Here is an 18,155-nt window from a genome sequence, read left to right as displayed (position 1 = left end):
GGATATTGCCTTACCTTCACAGGTATGTGGGGTTCGGAAATTTGGATTTTAATCGGTGGCATTTCCAGTCTACTAATTGTGTCCGGAGAGTACCAGACATTGGGGTTAATTTGTTTTTGATCATCCACGGTCAAAGGATAAGCAGACACTGCCAACTCTTGATTTTTCACTTTAATTTCTAATTGCAATTCAATAATTAAATCTCGTCCTAACAGGTTAAATTCTGCTTCAGGGACGAGCAAGAGTTCACCCATTCCAAATTTATTTTCAGTTTCGAATACCACATTTTTGATTTTACTTACTTTAAAGGGTTCCCCTTTTGCCCCAATTACTTGTACTTTTTCAGGGGAAACCTTACATCCCTCAGGTATCTGTTTAATAGTTGATTTCTCAGCCCCAGTGTCTACTAAAAGGTGAACTCTTGTTTATGGGGACCTATTTTTAATTTTATCAAGGGCTTATAATGACTCCGGTCCCCTAAGATATAGAGCCCCTGACTCCCCTATTCTATTTTCAATGTTCCCTCATCCCTGATTCTTCCTCTGCAATTCCTCTTTATATGTCCCTTCTTTTCACAGTAAAAACAACACCTTTGTTCTCTCCTCCAGGTTAAGGAGTTTTTTTATTATTTACCCAGAGGTTTAACTGCTGTCTCACCCAATCTTTTTCTGACCCATAGACTGGCCAAAATACATTTTTTTGAAATCTTCTTCCCTCCCCATATCTTAGTACAATATTCTATCATTTTTTGCTTATCTTTCCCTAGGGTTCCAGGGAAATATCTCCAATTATCTAAGATATATGCCAGAGGGGTATTCTTAGGTACAGTGGGTACCCTTCCCATGGGAGTTGAAGGCTTGCTGCCCTTCGCCCCCATCTTCTGGAATATCTCCACACACACACACACTCGCTCCTCTTGTTCCTGGCCCAGTCCCTCGCGGGAGATGGAAAATGCAGTACTTAAGAGTCCACACTTGCTTGGCTCAGTATATCGAACCTCTCATTCATTATATTCCAGGAAACCCAATCCCGCCCGAACGGAAAACCCATGAACAATTTCGCCGCGAACAATTTCGCTCTGTGAATAATTTCACTACTTACGCGTCCTGCGTCTTAGTCCGGACTCCTATGCACAGAATTTTTATGGGATTTTACCGGTCTCTCCTTTGCTCATTATCCTAGACTTTAGGTTCATCGGTAAGGTGGGGTAAGCTGTTGGTCGCGGGGCCGCGAAATGTCGCGGGGCGCCTCCCCGGAAGACGAAAGCCCACCGTTCCTTATCCGAGTCATGGCACCAGAAATTGTTATAAATTTACGCCACAACGGATCATAATCCAATTAGAATTTTATTAATTACTGCAAGTAGGATATGAGCAAAAACAGCGCTGGACGGCCGGAGAGGCTCTGCTCCCTCTCTGCTGTCCCGATTCGTCTAAACAGTCTTCTTTTTATTCCGTTCTTTCCATGAAGTCCTGACAGGCTCCTTTGTTTGCAGTTTCCTTCTGTTTACGTAAGCCGTAATTGTGGTTATCTTTATCTTGTATCGTCAGTCCCCAGGTGTTAAGTGTTTGTGATTTTTCTTTATCTTGCAAATGTTGTGTCCGCAGGCTATTTGTGTATCCTCGTTTCATAACCAATACCTTAGTCTGTAAGCAGTCTGTATTTTCTCACACTCTGTTTCCTATCCTCTGTCTGTGGTTTCTCAGGAGTCCGTTTCCTAACCTTTATATATATATCTTAATAAACAATACCTCAGTCTGTGGTTTTCCACATCCAGTTAAAAAGATGTCATCAAAATTCAAAGATAAAGTCAAAACACATTATTCAAAACTATGAGAACATATGTACATCTCTAACTATACTAAAAGAAATCTATAAAAGTCTATAAAAATCTATAAAATTCTATTCAATTCTATAAATTTCAATAAAATTCTATATAGTTCTAAAAATGCTATAAATCCTATTCTTGAAACATTCTGCGGACGTTGGGAAGCTTCTTCCTGAGCCTGGAGGAAACAAATCTCTTCCGGACTGCAGGCAAGGACTTTATGGAAGAACATAAGTACATCTCTAACTATACCAGAAGAATTCTATAAAATTCTATATAGTTCTAAAAATGCTATAAAGCCTAGTCTTGAGACATTTGTCGGATGGTGGGTAGCTTCTTCCTGAGCCTGGAGGAAAGAGAGCTCTTCTGAACTGCAGGCAAGGACTTTGTGAGAGAACATAAGTACATCTCTAATTATGCTAAAAAACTTCTATAAAATTCTATAAAATTCAATATATCTCTAAAAATGCTATAAATGCTGTTCTTGAAACATTTGTGCGATGGTGGGTAGCTTCTTCCTGAGCTTGGAGGAAAGAGAGCTCTTCTGGACTGCAGGCAAGGACTTGGTGGTAAAGGGGACATAGAAGGTGTCCAGAGAAAACTTCTTGGTATCCCTACGACCAGTCAGATCTGCAAAGTGGAGAGACCAAGGGTAACAGAGGCCACAATGCAAACCTAAAGCATATAAAGCTCCAGATTTCATGGGACAGACTCCTTGGAATCTTCTAAGGAGCTGCAGGGAAGCATGCTGCTGCTGGCAGCCCCTTGAAGCAGGCCCGGGGAAAACCCTGACCCGCTTCCACAGGGCTGCCACAGGAACAGCCTGGCCTCTGGGCTGTCCTGGGACAGCAGGGAGCCCAGAGCCCTGTGCTTTCCAGGAATGGCTCAGCTGCACATGCAGCCTCCTGCTCCTCTCCCTGCCCCACAGCTGAGCACTGGCAGAGCACAGCTGATTGCAGGGGCACATGCAGGGCACAGCTGTTCCCTGGCAATGTGCACAGGCTCTCTGGGCTGCCACAAGAGCCTTCCTCCCACCAGAGAGTGGCCCAGCTCCCCCCTCACCTTTTTGTGAGGCTGAGCCATGCTCAGCCTTCACATTGTCCTCATTGTTTGGAGTTGCTTCAGGGCTCCCATTTCATGACGATGAAGGGCGATGGAGAGAGCGGGGGTAGATGCACACCCTTCCTTAGTGTTTTGTCATTTTTGGCAGACGTAAATAAAGTCACATCCGGAGGTGTCCAAGTCAGAACTTTGTCATCTTTCCGGAGAACATGATACCTTCACCAGCCCAAAATGTCAGAGAGGTTTTCCTGCACGCGTGGAGGCTTGCTGGCTGCACACTTCTTCAGCTTGGTGCCCATCACCTCGTAGAGGGCCAAGGCAAGCCTGGTGGCCACCGTGCGGACGCTGGCGCTTCGGACAGGCAGCGGCTTGTTCTCCAGGAAGGACCAGAGCACGGGCAGGGCGTAGCGCTCGACGACTTCAGGGCTCCTGGCATAAACCCACTCCACAAGCACTGCCGGGAGAGAGGCACAGCTTCTTACCCACCAGCCTCCATGCAAACAGGGATCTACCTCTGCTTTTGCTTCTTGGAAGCCTCTCTGGCTAAGATCAGCAAAATAGCACACAGAGCCCCATGATCCAGAAACGGGCAAAGCCGCTGATCATCCTTGAAACTGAACCACCAATACCTCAGGACTAATTTCTCCAAACAGAGCCTTGTCCCTGTGGCAGACTTTGTACTTTTACTAAATTATTTCACAATTTGTTTCTGCATGAACAATGAATGAAATATCAAATTGCCTTTTATTTCCATTTAGAAGTTGTCTAAACCCACACTGAAGATTTGGAAATGCACTGTAAGGAGGCAGTTGAGTGATTTCTAATAAAGGGGGTGATTCCATTTTGTAACTTCCATGTAAAGTGCCAGAAGTCTTATCTGACTCCCCTTTGCTCAGTGGCACACAGCAAAGGGCAGTATTAGAACACACTTCAAAGCCCCAGCCCACCAGAGATGGCAGCTGCTTGACAGCTGCCTTAGAAACATCGGTGACTAGCCGGTGTCTTTGGCAGAATGCTTTTGTGCCTTTCAACACGGAGCTGTTTCAAACCTCAGCATGTCTTAGGGAATTACCCAGACCCCACTGCCATGGAATTTGAGCATCATCATGTTTTAATGGCAGTTCCCCTCCAAATGTTAGTGGCATTTTTTCTTACAATGTGCACTGAAATAGGGGCATAGAGAAAGAAAAATGCTACACAGGGGACTGAAATGTAATCAGAAGGCAAGTGTTTTCTCACATTGTCTCTGAAATCTGCTCTCTGCTCATTTTCTGGACTGAACTATATCAAAAACAGACAAAAATTTGCTAACAACAGGCTCCTTGCATGGCAGATTTGACTGAGGGGTTAAAACCTGAAATGCTAGGGAGACCAGTCTTATTTTCTGATCAGACAAAAAGTTATCTAGTAGCTACTTATTATTCTGTGGTGGAAGAGACTTCATTTTCTCTATGCTGTTAATCCACCAGCAGTCATCAACACTGAAACAGCTCCTGAAAGTACCCAAAACCAATTCTGCTAAGCAGGAAAGGGGTAATGGTCCACATTTCAAAATGAGACTTCATTTGAGTTGAAATGCAAATAAAGTCATTGGTCACGACAGAACTTCAGAAAGAGCTATCTGTTCCCACTAAACCTGAGTGAGGACATTTGCACTTTCTAAAGTAGTCCTCATTTTTGTTCATTCCTTTATTTGAAAAAGAGATCAAAATAACTGCAAAACTATATTCCCTGTTCCTGGGGATCTACTGGATTCAAATGCTCTTTGATGGTGGTTTGAAAGAGCCTTTGACATTCCCAATCGCTGAACATGCCCTGTTCAGATTCATAAGGAAGACACAAAGACTATGAAACCTTCTATTTAAAGATGCTGGCATAATTAGCAGTGCTATTAGCCCCAGTTAAAGCAAGGCTATCAGTCGTCTTCTCTACTGTATGTTGAGATTGTCATTTTTCCAATCCTTGGCTATTGCTGACACAGCAAGCTCCTCTGAGGAATCAATTCTCAGCTGCATTTGTAGCATTGTGGACAGTGCTGACACAGGAAGAGGCTGTTTGCACAGCCCAAAATGCTCAGTGCAGTGCCACTTCCACAGCACAGGCAGGCAGCCTCAGCACTCTGCTTCTGCCCCTCTGCCCCCAAAGGCTGCCTTGCACTAAATCCATGCAAGGATAAGTGTGATAGACTCTAACAGAGTATCTGATAGAGTGAGATACACTCTGTGTGGTGAGTTTTGACCTAAGCTGTGACCCCAAGGCTCCGCATGCTTCAGCCTCAAAACTTTCCAAGAGCAAAACAAGAATTCTGTGAGAACAAAACAAACTGATCCCCTGAAACAGCATTTGCCACCATTTTTCCTAAAGGCTCACAGATGTCCCTGAGGCTCCAAGAGAGGAGCCAGCTGGGCTATTTTTAGCCCCTTCCTATCCTGGAGGTGGGTTCTGAGATGTCCCTGTGAGAGCTCAGCCCCCAGGCCCAGCACCGCCCCCATCTCAGATGCTGCACAGCTCTGCAGCAGCCAGGGAAACCTGCCAGAGACACCTGCCCTGGGTATTGGGCAGGAGGGACAAGCTCAGTACCTCCTGCTGTGGAGGAGCTACTCTACTGTCCATTCCCAGGCATTCCCTGTAAATAATCCCCTAGAGGACCTCTTGGCTTAGAAGGGGAGGCCATACCTGTGATACACTCCGTGACAGCCAGCAGAGCTTCGCCATTCAGTTGGCTCCATTGGTTGCTGAGCTCTTTCATCAGTGATACTTTATCTACAAGTGAAACACACGTTTCTTCTCACTCTTCTGAGGTCATAGCAGAAAGGACAGTGGGGAGGGAAAGGGCAGGGGCAATCCCATTTTATAAAAGAAAGTCATATTCTGCTGATTTTTGAATCTTTTTCTTCTTTCCTGCCAGCCTACTTGGCAGGGTTAAAAGTTCCAAAAGAAAAGCTCTCCTTTCACATATGAAAATCCAAAGTTGTCTTCTGTACCAGGAGCTAAGTTAACACTTTTCACATCAGGCACCTCAAGAGTTCAGTCACATGTAAACAGTGAAGAGGTTTTGCATCCCACAGTAAAAAGGAAGAACTCCATCCTTGGGACACAGAAAGGCACTGAGTCAGGCAGTTCATGAATTCACAGAGCAGCTGAGGTGGAGAAGGTGGAAACACCCCTTGAAGACCTGCCTCCTCACCACTCAATTTTTCAGGCATTTTCAGAGCTGACAACAATCTGTGTGGCAAAGGAATTTAGAGCAGCCCTTGTCTATGTAGGTGTTTGCTAGAGCCACCTTGCCCCATGCAAAACAACATGTGGAACAAGGCATGATTGACAGCTGGATTTAGACCAGTTTGTTCGAAGGAAATGAACTTGGTGAATCCTAAGTTCCCCTTTGAAAAAAGAAGACAAAGAAGAAAGGTGGAAAATAGGCAGCTAATGCCTATCATGTAGAGCCTTCCAGGTGGCTGCTCTGCAGAAGCTCTGATGGGCTGGTGTCCCTTCATGCCAACAGCAAAGCTGTTCATTTGGGAAGTCAGATGGGGCCCAAGCAAACTTTGCCTCTGAATTGTAGCAAAGCTGTAGTCCAGGACTTTGTCTTCAGATCAGCAGCACAGAGCCAAGGGCTTCTGGGACTTTTGGGAATTGCTGATCACATTCAAGCCTGTTGGAGGACTGGTTCCTAAGGACTGCACCTCCAAAGCTTCTGTGGGTGTCTGCGAGAGCCTTCCACAGACAACAGCAGCTGTCAAGGCACTCAGCGTTCTCTTGTGTCGCAGAGACAGAGACGCAGTTGAGGAGAGTCCATGCTGGGGCTCAGCCTCACCTAAATGAGCAATGGATCCTTCCAGCGCTCTCACAGCTGCGGCATGAACCCCGGGATCCTTTGAGTTTAGATTCTTTGTTATTCCTTCCACCAAACGGATGATCACGGGGCTCAGGGCATCTTCCAGGAGGCCTATGATTTCTGCCAGCACGTCCAGCGCCTTCTGCCTCACTCTCTTATGCGTGTCACACAGTCTCAGGTCAAAATAATCAAAAATCTGTGAAGAGAACAAATAACATGAGAACTTGATTAAAATGACCTTGTTTGAAGAGGGGGTGTGGAAATGAGCACTCAGCAATGTCAAAGGTGAAAGTGATCCTTTCTGTCAGGTCAGCCCTTGCATGCACAATTGCAATGTTTTCCTGTGGGCCTCTCGCTGGAATGGTTCTGCAACCTCATGCTGGTTGAAAGATTTTCATCTGTTTTAAAGAGGTTTAGTTGGGGACAGGAGAGTTCCTATGATGTTTCTCCCCAGCTATAAATCATTCAATCAATTCCCTTTATTAACTGATAAGACTACCTTTGCTTTACAAGAGTGGAAGCTGATATTTACAATGCCCGGGTTTCTATACAGTTGCCTCAAGTACTGAGGGCAATTATGATTCTGCCAAAACTATGGCTGGAGGAGATCTAGGTTTTATTTTGTTTGTCTCAGAACCTGTGTCTGGAGATGGGCAGGGCTCTGATCAACTCTTCCAGGACTCAGACCATTTCTCTAACTAACAGGTAGACTTCTAAAATGCAATGTGCTGTACAACTCTCATTAGAGCAGGCTCAGTCCCTTGAAAGCCCATTATCAGGCACCAATTTCTGGAAGAAGGGGAAAAAGCATCTACTGGGAGGAGAAAGGATAGCTCTGTCCTTAACTGTTTTCCTCCTTTTCCAAAGAGAAAAAAAAAAGCCCCCCAAGAAGGGTGAGCACCATCTTTACCTAGAGGAAGAGGGACAAGGATGGAAATGAGTAGCCAGAGCTGTGCCTGTGCCAGACAAGATGGAGTTTCCAGAAGTATCCTTTAAAAAAATTTAGTTGAAACCAACCCAGCCTGAAACATCTCTTCCCCACTCAAACCCATTTTTTGTCCAGAGAATAAGTGCCATTATTGCTTTCAATGGCTGGATTCCCTTCACATAACCCAACTGGCAGTAGGAGACAGCAGCAGTTAAACCAGCAGGAAATTCTGTCATCATCTGATCAACAGCATCAATATAGAAAGCTGCCAGACAAATACAGCTGGACTGAAAAAACTTGTCCTGAAGCCTGGACCTGAATTAAATTTCTCTGGGGAAGAGGGACCAGCCTGTCCCGAAGAGCCAGGATGTCCTGCCAAGACACACTGAATTAACTTTACTTCCCCAGGCCTGGGAAAGGAGGTGATGGAATGGAACAATGAAGATACCCTACATACTTGGACAATGTTAGTGGAGATGAGCTGGGGTTTGGTTTTGGACAGGTCTAGGAGGAGTGCCACTCCTTCCATCCGTGTCTGAAACTCCTTGGCTTCCAGGAGAAGGTAAAGCTTCTGGAGCGGCTTCATCTCTTCCATAGCTGGAGGTAACGTGACCTGGGCTTTTGCACGGTGTAGGAGGCGTCCATCAGAGGTAGACTCCACCCTGGAAAATAAAACCAAATTAGGACCTGTTGGTAATAATAGCTTCAGTTAATTGTGACCAAAACATCTTGAGGAGCTTTCCTAGTGATGTCATTTCAAGCTAGAATATCATGAGGCTCTGAAGAACAACGTGAGCCTCACGCCAAGTCATTACAGGAGACAATCTGCAAGTAACATTCTCACACTGCTCACTCAGAAACACCAAGGATGAGCTGCATCTGATCTATCTTCAGATGGCTTCCAAGGCGAACTGCTCACATTGCTTTGTGGGGAAAGATAGACGCTACTTCCAAGTTTAAATGCCTCCTCATATGGGAGGTGTGTGTCTTATAATAAGGAAACACATCATTCTGGAGAAGTGTCTCTACACCAGGCATGACAATCTGGAAAAGTAGCTCAGATGCATTTGAACAGATGAACAGGGGCGTATCTGAAGGGTCCAGAAAAGCAGTAACAGAGATAAAAACAGAAGCCAGACATGCCAGAACTATGCTCACATTTTGTTTGCTTCCCTAGAGACCAGATCCACAGCTTAACAAACCCACTGGGAACAATTCTCCTGGATCAACCTGTCTCTTCCATGAGCATGGGCAGATGCAAGCCATGCTACTGAGACATGTGGTCACTTTCCTGCCACCGCTGAGCGGGACAGCTCTAAATAAATCCCCTCTGTTATCAGAGGAGAACAGGCACAAGCAGCTCTGCCACTAGCATGAAGAGACAGCAAGGACCAAATTCCTGTCTTAAACGCTGATTGCAGCACAGGGGGAAATAAACCAAACATGCTGTCCATCAAGTAAACTATATGAAGGACAGGAATATCAAGACAAAAAGTCCACATTGAGGCACCTGTTGGCCAAAGTTGCTCAGGAATTCCCTTACTACTACTACTGCTACTACTACTCAAACGTCATACTGTTTGAGGGTAAAAAAGCCATGAATCAGCCAGGCCAAACCACATGGATGAGAACTGTATCTTTGGGGAATGGCATCTTGTTTCAAGACTGGGACTTCTCATTAAAACACCCATCTACAAAAAGACAAAAGACTACGCTGGGATTTAAAAAGAACACCCTGGTTGCATTTCCTTGTCCCAAGTCAGGCAGCAGAAACCTGGCCCTCTTCGAGCCTCCACAACACTGCCCTTGCCACTGCATTGGATGGTCTGAGCTGTTACCAATGGGTGTCTTTTGTTGCCCAGTTTTTGTGGAAGCCTTCCAGAGAAGTTGTGTTCAGCATAATGCAGAAGTGGACAATTTTTATCCTAGAGCATTTGTAGGGAAAGGAAAGAATCTCTGGCACTGGTCATCTCCAGCAGAAAGATTTTCCTGAGGAAGAGGCATGTAAAGCACATGTCATGTGCTTTGTCACATCTAACAAAAGTGCTCCCATCTGACAAAAGTACCGATTGCTAGAAGGCGATGTGGCCTGGGGCTTCTTTGAGCCGTCGCTCCTCTTCTTCACCAGGTTCTTCACAGATGGGCGTTCAGCCTTCTGGTTTTCCATCCCCTACAAAGACATCAAGAAACTCCATGAATCTTTAGAATACAAAATAGGGAATTCCCGGATTAAAACACAAGTTAGAACCAGGACCACTGCTACCAAGGCTTAAGGAAACATTTCCTAACTTACAGAAATAAATGGAGCAGAGATTCAGTGATGCCAACTCTTTGTTTACAATAGCCCAAGGCAGGTTATGGGTGCTATCATACGGCAGTGAGCAGCAGTCTAAAATCCCAAATTCATTATTCTTGAGCATAAATGGGAATAATGCAAACTGGTAGGCAATGAGTGTTCTCAATGGAAGCAGCAGATTTGGACTCCTTGGGGGTTGGCCCACTATTTGGTTCAACACTTACTCTCCCTGCTCCTGCACAAAGTCACACTCCCTTCTATAATGTAGATAAAAAGAAGAAAATCCCCCCCAAACAAACAAACTATTTTCCACTGGATGCTGATGGATTCACCAAGCCTCTTCCAGCTCCACAAGGCTTGACAGCAGGGAAGATATTCCCAAAAGACCGACAGTAATTGTAGCAATTAGGTTTGACTTGGACATCTTTTGTATATTTGGAAATGTCCTTGGCACCACTACTTCCGGTGTCTTTTGCAAAGACACTGTTATCCTCAGAAGCACTATTCTCACTTAACTGCTTGACTGGGGGCAGAGTAGGGAGAGCCCGTGGGGCCTTGCCCTTGGATGTAAACCCATTTTCTCCTCTTTCCCTTTCCACTTTGTGATATTCAAAGAATTCAAAACCCCACTTTTTCCCAAATAATATCAGTTCCTCTGTGGTCTGCAGATGAACAGGCTGGGGATTAACAGCTCATTCCAGGAGCAAAATGATGCAGCAGAAGAGGAATGAGGTAAAGACACATCGAGTATGTTTGATCTCATATTAGCAGTGGCAATACTTGCACAAAGGAGACACTGCTTCTGCCAAGCACTTACTTTCTTCTTAATTCTTGCCAGGATATCTTCCAGGTCATGGGTGGAAAGAGATTGTTCCAAAAGCTTCTTAAATTTTGGATTATTCAGCAGCATCTTCACCATCTCCTGTCCATAATGCCTAAGGAAGGAAGGAAGGCAGGAAATGAAAAGTGAACAAAGGAAGAGTGTTAAGAGAAGCAGCTGATACCTTAAACTGATCAGGTGCAATCCTTGCAAGAGAAGGCATTACCTACTCAGCAAAGAGGGAGATTTGCTTCACTGGACACTGCACAGTGTTGTCAGCTGAACACAAGGGACAAGAGGAGAATGTGGGGCCACAAAAAAATACCATTTCACTCTGAAACTGTGGGTGTGCTTCTGTGGGATCAAAGGATCCCAGGGAACAGGCAAAACACATCTGCTTTGTTGTCAGAGCCTATTAGCAATGTCCTGCTGCCATTGCACAATAATTTGCCTTTCTTTCACTGGCAGGGAAGCCGGAACAAAACACCTCATGCTTGCTTTGGATTATTCTATACTATATAGAATAATCAGGGGCATGGGCAGATAGTTGCTCTGGTGTCCCTGGCAGCTATTAATGGGAATTTCATCATCAAAGTAAGGGGATTTTGGTGGTTTGGGTTGGTTTTGCCACTAGGAAACCACAGATTTCTTCAAGAAGAAATTTGGAGGTCACTGAGCCACAGATAACAGCATTCTACAAACCTGCAGAAGTAGTTTAGAAAGACTGAATACATAGGCTAAAGACCTCTGAAATATTTCTAGGGAAGTCTTAAGTTAATGTGAAATAGATGTTTGGGATCCTTCAGTGATGAAGCCAACACTTTGCCTTTATCGTGTGCACCTAAGGCCAGTCAAAACTTTTTGACTGGCTAATCTGAGCTCTTTTGATCTCAGTAAAGAATCCTTCAAGTCACAGGAAGTTGGCAATGCTCTTTCTTGGTGGCCAAGCTCAGGTTACCCACTACAGTCATTTCCCCAGGCCATCCAGAGCAGTGGTCACAGCACCAAGGCTGACAGAGATCAAGAAGTGTTTGGACAATGCTCTCAGGCACATGGAGTAACTCTTGGGGTGTCCTGCACACAACCAGGAGCTGGACTTGATGACCCCGATGGGTCCTTTCAAACTCAGCATATTCCATGATTCTGTGACCCTTATCCACACTGTGAGGTAACTTAATGTTTCCTTTAGTTTCCACTCCTTTGTAGTTTTACCCTTTATAGCCAGACACAAAACCATGTTCCCGTTTTGGGAGGTGAAATGAAGATCATTACCTTGTGTCCTGGTGACAGTCCTGAGCAAGTGTCCCTGCCACGTGTGCCAGTGTCTCAGCCCTGGGTGTGCCTGCCAGCTTCGTGACTCCAATTCTCTGCACCAAGGACAGGAGGAGCTCGGCCGCGCACTTCCGCACCTGGACGTAGCGGCTCCTGGGAAGAAGAGAGCAAACCCTGGGCACAGGGAGAAGGAACAAGAGCAGCACAGGCCTTGGCCAGAGCCTGCTCCCTGTCCTTGCTGGGGGAAGGAGGCCTGGGCTCTCCCTGCAACTTCAGACACCTGTAGAAGGTTCTGTCCTCAGATAAACACAACGTTAGCAGGGAAAACACGCTGTGGGGCGGGAAGTTGCCGATATCCAGCAATGCAGCCTCTGTCTTTTATAAAGATTGGCAAGGGATACATCTGAGTGTTTTGACCCTATTCCAAAGCTGAGGAAAGGGTGGCAGGCATTTTGGCCAGGTTGTCCTGATCTAGAGACTGTCTCTTGGGAACTGTCAGGCCCAGCACCAACACTTAAGGCAGCATTTTCTTCAGCTGTCCCGTTGCACTCAGCCTGTGAAGGTGCCTGTCAAGTGATTCATCATCTCAAGGCTAAGCTGAAATATCAGTTTGAATGGAAAGTAGAGCTCTCAGGCCAGGACAGTCATACAAGCCTCCTTTTGGCAGGAGCTGTACCTGCTGTGCAGGCAGTGCCACACCCAGCACATTCTGCCCCATGTGCTGCACGCCCCAGCAAGTACCCTCCGTATTTCTCACGTTAATTGCATCATGAGGATACGTGGTTTTTCCCAGCACTGCAAAATACCCAACAGCGCTCACAGCGGTAATTGCAAATGTTTTCCCTCTTCCCAAAAAAGCACAAGGCTTTCTCCTTGGCCTTTGCAGGCACTTTCATTTCCCCAGTGGTCACCAGGTCTAGGAAAAGCTGACAGACTGGGAGAACTCCAAGAAGCAGCAGGAAGCTGAGTCAGAGGAACTTTAGACTGGATATTAGGAAAAGGTTTTTCACCCAGAGGGTGGTTGGGCACTGGAACAGGCTCCCCAGGGCAGTGGTCACAGCATCAAGCCTGACAGAGTCCTAGAAGCATTTGGACAACAATCTCAGGCACTTGGTGTGAGCCTTGGGCTGTTCTGTGCAAGGCCAGGAGCTGGACTCAATGGTCCTGATGGGCCCCTTCCAACTGCCCCTATTCTACAGATCTGTGATTCTGAGAACTAAGAGGCTGCAGCAGGGCAGAAATAGGTGACAAGAGGAAAGAAATGAGGTTGAAAGAGAATCAAGTCCCTGAGTTCACAGAAGACCCAGGATACAGGACCCTTCCCTGCCACCATTCCCATTCTCTCTCTCTCACCCCTTCCCCCACCCACACAGGAGAAGGTGAAGAATATCACTCAAAGAAGAAGAACCTACTTGGCTCCCTTGTCCATGAGAACAGTCATTGCTCGTGCAGGAGTCACCTTCTCTACCATGATGGCCAGAGCCTGACAGGCTGCCTTCTGAACAAACTCTGGGGAGTTCCACACCATGTGGAGAAGGACCGGAGCAACCTCATCCACCTCGGAATCCATGTCCTTCCTCAAGAGTGCAAACAGCTCTCCCAGAGTGACGATTGCAGAGCAAGACAGCTTTGACCGCAGGCTGGTCACCTGGGGAAGTCATGAGGGGAAACATAAGAATCACCTTGAAAAGAAAACCAGTTGCCTTAGACAAAACTCCCGGGAAATCACAACACCTCCCACTGTGTCCAGAGGAGCAAAAAAGCACAGTAAGAGCAGAAGAGCCCAAGCACAGAAAGGTACCTCCTCTGGCACCAATTTCTGCCCTCAGACCTGCTTACTACAGGCCTAAAAAATATATTTCACTAAAGTGTGCTACTTGACCCTTCTGTAATAGCAACTACTTTGATTTTAGGGCCTTTTGTTTGAAAAACAAGCAATTAACGCAAGGGCTGCGTTCAAACCATAAAGGCACAAGTCATAAAGATAAAAGACTCAGGTGCTCCTGTTCAAAAAAGCAACAGCTGTAGTTGAAGCACTCAGACAGGAAACACAAAACACAGGCTCAGGTCTACAGACTAATTTGCAGTGTTGAATTACAGCTTGGGCAGAGAAGGCACACCCTGAGCACACATGGAGATGAGCGAGCACACAGCTACTCTACACACTGTGTATGAAGTGTGGGGGACAATTCAGAACAATGTTCTCACCTCGCTGGTAACTGCCAAGCAAATCTCACGAAGTCGACAAAGCAGGACTTCTGAATGGGACTCAGCCAGCTGTTTGATGATGCAGAGTCCCTTCTCCTTCATCTCCCTGAAAGGCAAGTACCAAAAAGATGGATTTTTCTCTAGCCAAGAGCTAGGCAGCACCCTCTGAAATGACCAGGCTGGCAGCTCAGTCAAACCATGGGAGGTGCTTTTCATAGCGTAGTTAATGAAATCATAGACTCAGGATGCTGTGGCTGTCAAAAGCATACAAAACTCCAAGAGGCAAACAGGGGGGTGTCAGAGTCTTCATTTGTGGCCTTTCTGAAAACCTCTGGCACACCAAGTCTCTCTGTCACTACTTCCTAGAAGCTGTGAGGCCAGGCCATGCTGCTGTTTCTTGTCACGTCCCTGTACCTGTCCCTGAGACACAGTCCCATGGGGCTGCTCCTGGGACATTTTCCTTCTTTGTCAGCCCCAGCAGGCAGTTCAGCAGGGAGAGTCTGCGCTGCCACTCTGGAGCCAAGTTTCCACTCTATAGTCTCGGCCTGTGTGTCACCTACTCCACTGCACTGCACACTTTCCCCCAAAAAGCATCAGAGTGTCCCAGAAAGGTTCCACCCCTGGGCAAGAACTGTTGAAACCCTGGCTTTTCCCAAAACACTCCTACCTAAAACAACCCCCACAACAGCAACATGTTATTTAAGAGGTGCAAACAACTCTATCTCTCAGCACTTGCTTTGCGCAGGCTCTCAGGTACAGGAAGGTCTGAGGGCTGCAGCACAGGGCTGGTGACCGATCCCACAGGCACCCCTGGGTGTCCTCCTGACCCCCACACCTGCAGGAGCTCTCTGCACCTCACAGGGCACCAAAGAGAAAGGGGAAGAGAAAGCAGAAGAGAAAAGGCAAAGCAAAGGCGACTGCACAAGGAGGCAGATTTTTCATGCTTATCCCAGTGGGAATGGAGGCCTTATCCCCCTGTGTGAATGAAGCATCCACCAGAGAGTGGATGCTAACCCAGACATCACAAAGAGAACCAGTATCACCTGGCATTTGTAGACTTATCACCTCTGGGCCTCCTTCTGTCTGTGTAAAATGTTGGGACACATTGTGAGTATTGACAAAACATCTCAGGCCCATATGAAGCAGTGAGAAGGAAAAGTTGAATTCCAAAAATGCAAGGCTCCTAGAGGATTTTCTTTCTTTTTCCTTCTCTTCTGCCATGAGCTCTTCAGAAGTAATGACAGACTGAGGGACTTGAAAGCACAACTCAGTCGGTTTCTCAGAAAGAGGAACTCCCTGAAGCTGCTTCTGGGACTGCCATGCAGGAGGTCACAGGGAGACCCTGTCACCTGCCATTGCTGGCAGCAGTGGGAGCAGAGAGGAATCTTACTCAGTCCCACTGGCCTAGTGGCCCAAGGCACCCAAACCTGCACTCCAAACTGCTGCCATCCTGCTTCTCCCTTCAGCCAGCAAATCATGTCGTTCCAGGGCCTTCTCTCTCCCCTCAAGATTTCCTTTGCAGCCCCGTGGAGCAGCAGGCAAAGCGAGGAAGCAGCACGGACCTGCTGCAGCTGGAGCACTGCTGCAGAGCAAGGCTGAGAAAAGGCTGCTCTCAAATCTTGATCCTCTCAGTGCTCTGCAGTGGTTTCAGCAGTGCCCTTCGGCCCTCTGGGCTCTCGGGGCTCAGAGACAGCAGCAAGACTCACTTCTAACCAACCTTAATGCTAAGAGGGACGCAGCGTGAACGGGGCCTTTCTTACCAGTCGTCGCTGCCGAGCGAGGACAGTGCCTCCTGCAAGGACTGCTGTGGGTCTGCAGAGGCCGTGTCCTTCTGCCCAGTCCCACGGCGCGGCTGCTCTCGGCGCTGGGCACCAGCGGCCGTCTGCGAGGTCACTGTAAGGACAGGGTCGGCCATGGGCGCTGCAGCCCCGGGCAGGGCACCCCGCCATGGAGTGGCCTGCAGCCCATCTCCCAGCCAGGGCTCCCTGGGCACACACGGGCACTGGGGCAGAGGCTTCCCTGCTGCCTGGCACCTTGGGCTCCTTGCTTTCCCCCAGCCTCCCCGGCTGGGCACAGCTCCAGGCTGAACCTGACCATGGCCCCGCAGCGCCAGCTCCCCAGTGCCACAGGGGCCACAGCCAGCGGCAGGTTCCTGCGGCCGCAGAGCTCCCGCTCCCTGCCAGACAGGGCCGGCAGCAGGGCTGGCCAGCCAGGAGGGAGCCCCTCAGGTGCCTCTCTTGTCTCAGCGCCCTGATTTCCCCCAGCCCTGGGGATGGGGCACTCTGCAACTCCCTGAGGAGAAACCTGCAGCTGCCTGGCCACAGCACCGAGCCAAGGCTGAACAGCCCAGCCCTTCTGGGCCCGGCTCAATCCCCACGGAGCAGCTGCCAGGGAACAGCCACACCTGACCCTTCCCACCAGACAGCGCCTCTGCCTCCACTGACCTCAAATATCCTAGACAGCAGCCAGCTGAGTGTACATACATTTAGCCTGCTATTGGGAAGGGAGTAATTTATGGATTTGCTTCTTTCCAAGCATCATGAACCTTTACTCTTTCAGAGGTACACACTTGCTGTATTTCAAAGATGCTGAGGTGAAATTTATTTGTCACCAAATGGATGTGTTTGCATACTGTGCACTGCCTAAGCTTTCTCTTGCAATTTCCAGTCTAGATGGTTGATAAAAAAGCCTTCCAAATGCAAACTGGGGAAAAAAGAATGCGAACACCGATGCAAATTGTTGGCAGACGCACTCTCTTGATAAAAAGCTGCATGCAGAGCCGGACAGCAGCACAGGCAGAGGGCCCAGATGGTGAGTGCACAACTGATCCTGGTGGTTCTCGTAGGTGCACGGTGAACACACCCTGGCAGGCTGCCCTGCAGCTCATGCCTGCAGTCACAGCAGCCTCCTGGCACCAGTTATCCAGATGGGCAAAAGGCAGAGCTTAGGCCTTTACCCCGATTTCATTCAGCTCAACTTTCCAATGGATTTCTAGAACCAACTGCTACAGTACTACCAAGCTGGAGTAACTCCAAAGTAGATTTGATGTTCAATCTCAGGACAGGCTATGGACCCGAGGTGCCAGCTGTTCTGCCTGAGGCAGGAGGCAGTTTGTGCTCCTTGTGCAAGGAAAAACCCGTGCAGGGAAAAAGCTGCCAGGGAGCAGGCTTACCTGTGGAGTTGCGTGGGAAGCTGCCATCCCCATGGATGGTGGACGTACTGGGCAGTAAGGGCACGTTGTCCTTCAAAACCTGCTTCTTCAAGTCGCTACCAGGCTGTTTTCTCTGCCCACTAGCAGCTGTGCCATCGACAGGTGGTAGCCTAAAGCCTGCAGGGACCAAAGAGGAGCTTGTAAGTGGAGGGTGCTGGGCAGGGTGACAGTCGAAAGTCCAAGGAAACTCGCTGGAGGTGGGTAACATCTCTGTTATCCCAAAGAACTTCAAGTATAACAATGGCACACTAACATGGGACAGTGATCACAGAATCACAGAATATTAGAAGTTTGGGTTGGAAAGCACCTTTAAGCACCATCTAGACCAACTCCTATGTACAGGGACATCTTCATCTAGATCAGAGCCCCATGTAAAGTGGCCTTGAACACCTTCAAGGATGAACCAACAACAGCTTCTCTGGGCAAACCCTTCCAGCTTTTCATCCCCTTTAATTTAAAAACAAATTCTCCCTCATATATAATCTAAATCTACCCTCTTCTAGCTTAATAGCAAATTGCAGTGATGCTTGCCCTAAGAAACAAGGAAGAGCCAGTATTTCTTTGCTTTTGTTGTCCTGTTGCAGAGGCTGTCAGGGGAAGTTCCCAAAAGAAAGTGCAGATAACCTTGCATGATGCTCTCGGGCTGAGTGCTGCCTCCTTAGGGCCCTGCTGCCGCCCTCGGGGCAGCGCTC

The 18,155-nt window shown here is 47.6% G+C and overlaps 1 protein-coding gene across 1 annotated transcript; it reads right to left on the bottom strand.

The window, feature by feature from the left end:
• Window positions 1-2,297: 2,297 nt before the first annotated feature.
• LOC146764955 (TOG array regulator of axonemal microtubules protein 2-like) lies at window positions 2,298-16,167 on the bottom strand. Its single transcript, XM_085563115.1, has 11 exons — window positions 16,013-16,167; window positions 14,253-14,358; window positions 13,457-13,692; window positions 12,045-12,197; window positions 10,770-10,887; window positions 9,723-9,826; window positions 8,114-8,318; window positions 6,708-6,924; window positions 5,567-5,653; window positions 3,117-3,344; window positions 2,298-2,458 (listed from the first exon to the last, which is right to left on the bottom strand). The coding sequence occupies exons 1-11, from the start codon at window positions 16,165-16,167 to the stop codon at window positions 2,298-2,300; spliced, it is 1,770 nt and encodes a 589-aa protein (XP_085419241.1).
• Window positions 16,168-18,155: the final 1,988 nt, after the last annotated feature.

This window comes from Lonchura striata, chromosome 30 (genome assembly GCF_050655825.1).
Source record: "Lonchura striata isolate lonStrDom1 chromosome 30, ASM5065582v1, whole genome shotgun sequence".
Classification (NCBI taxonomy): Eukaryota; Metazoa; Chordata; class Aves; order Passeriformes; family Estrildidae; genus Lonchura; species Lonchura striata.
The sequence above is the reverse complement of the archived record's forward strand: the minus strand, read 5'-3'. Positions and strand labels throughout refer to the sequence as shown.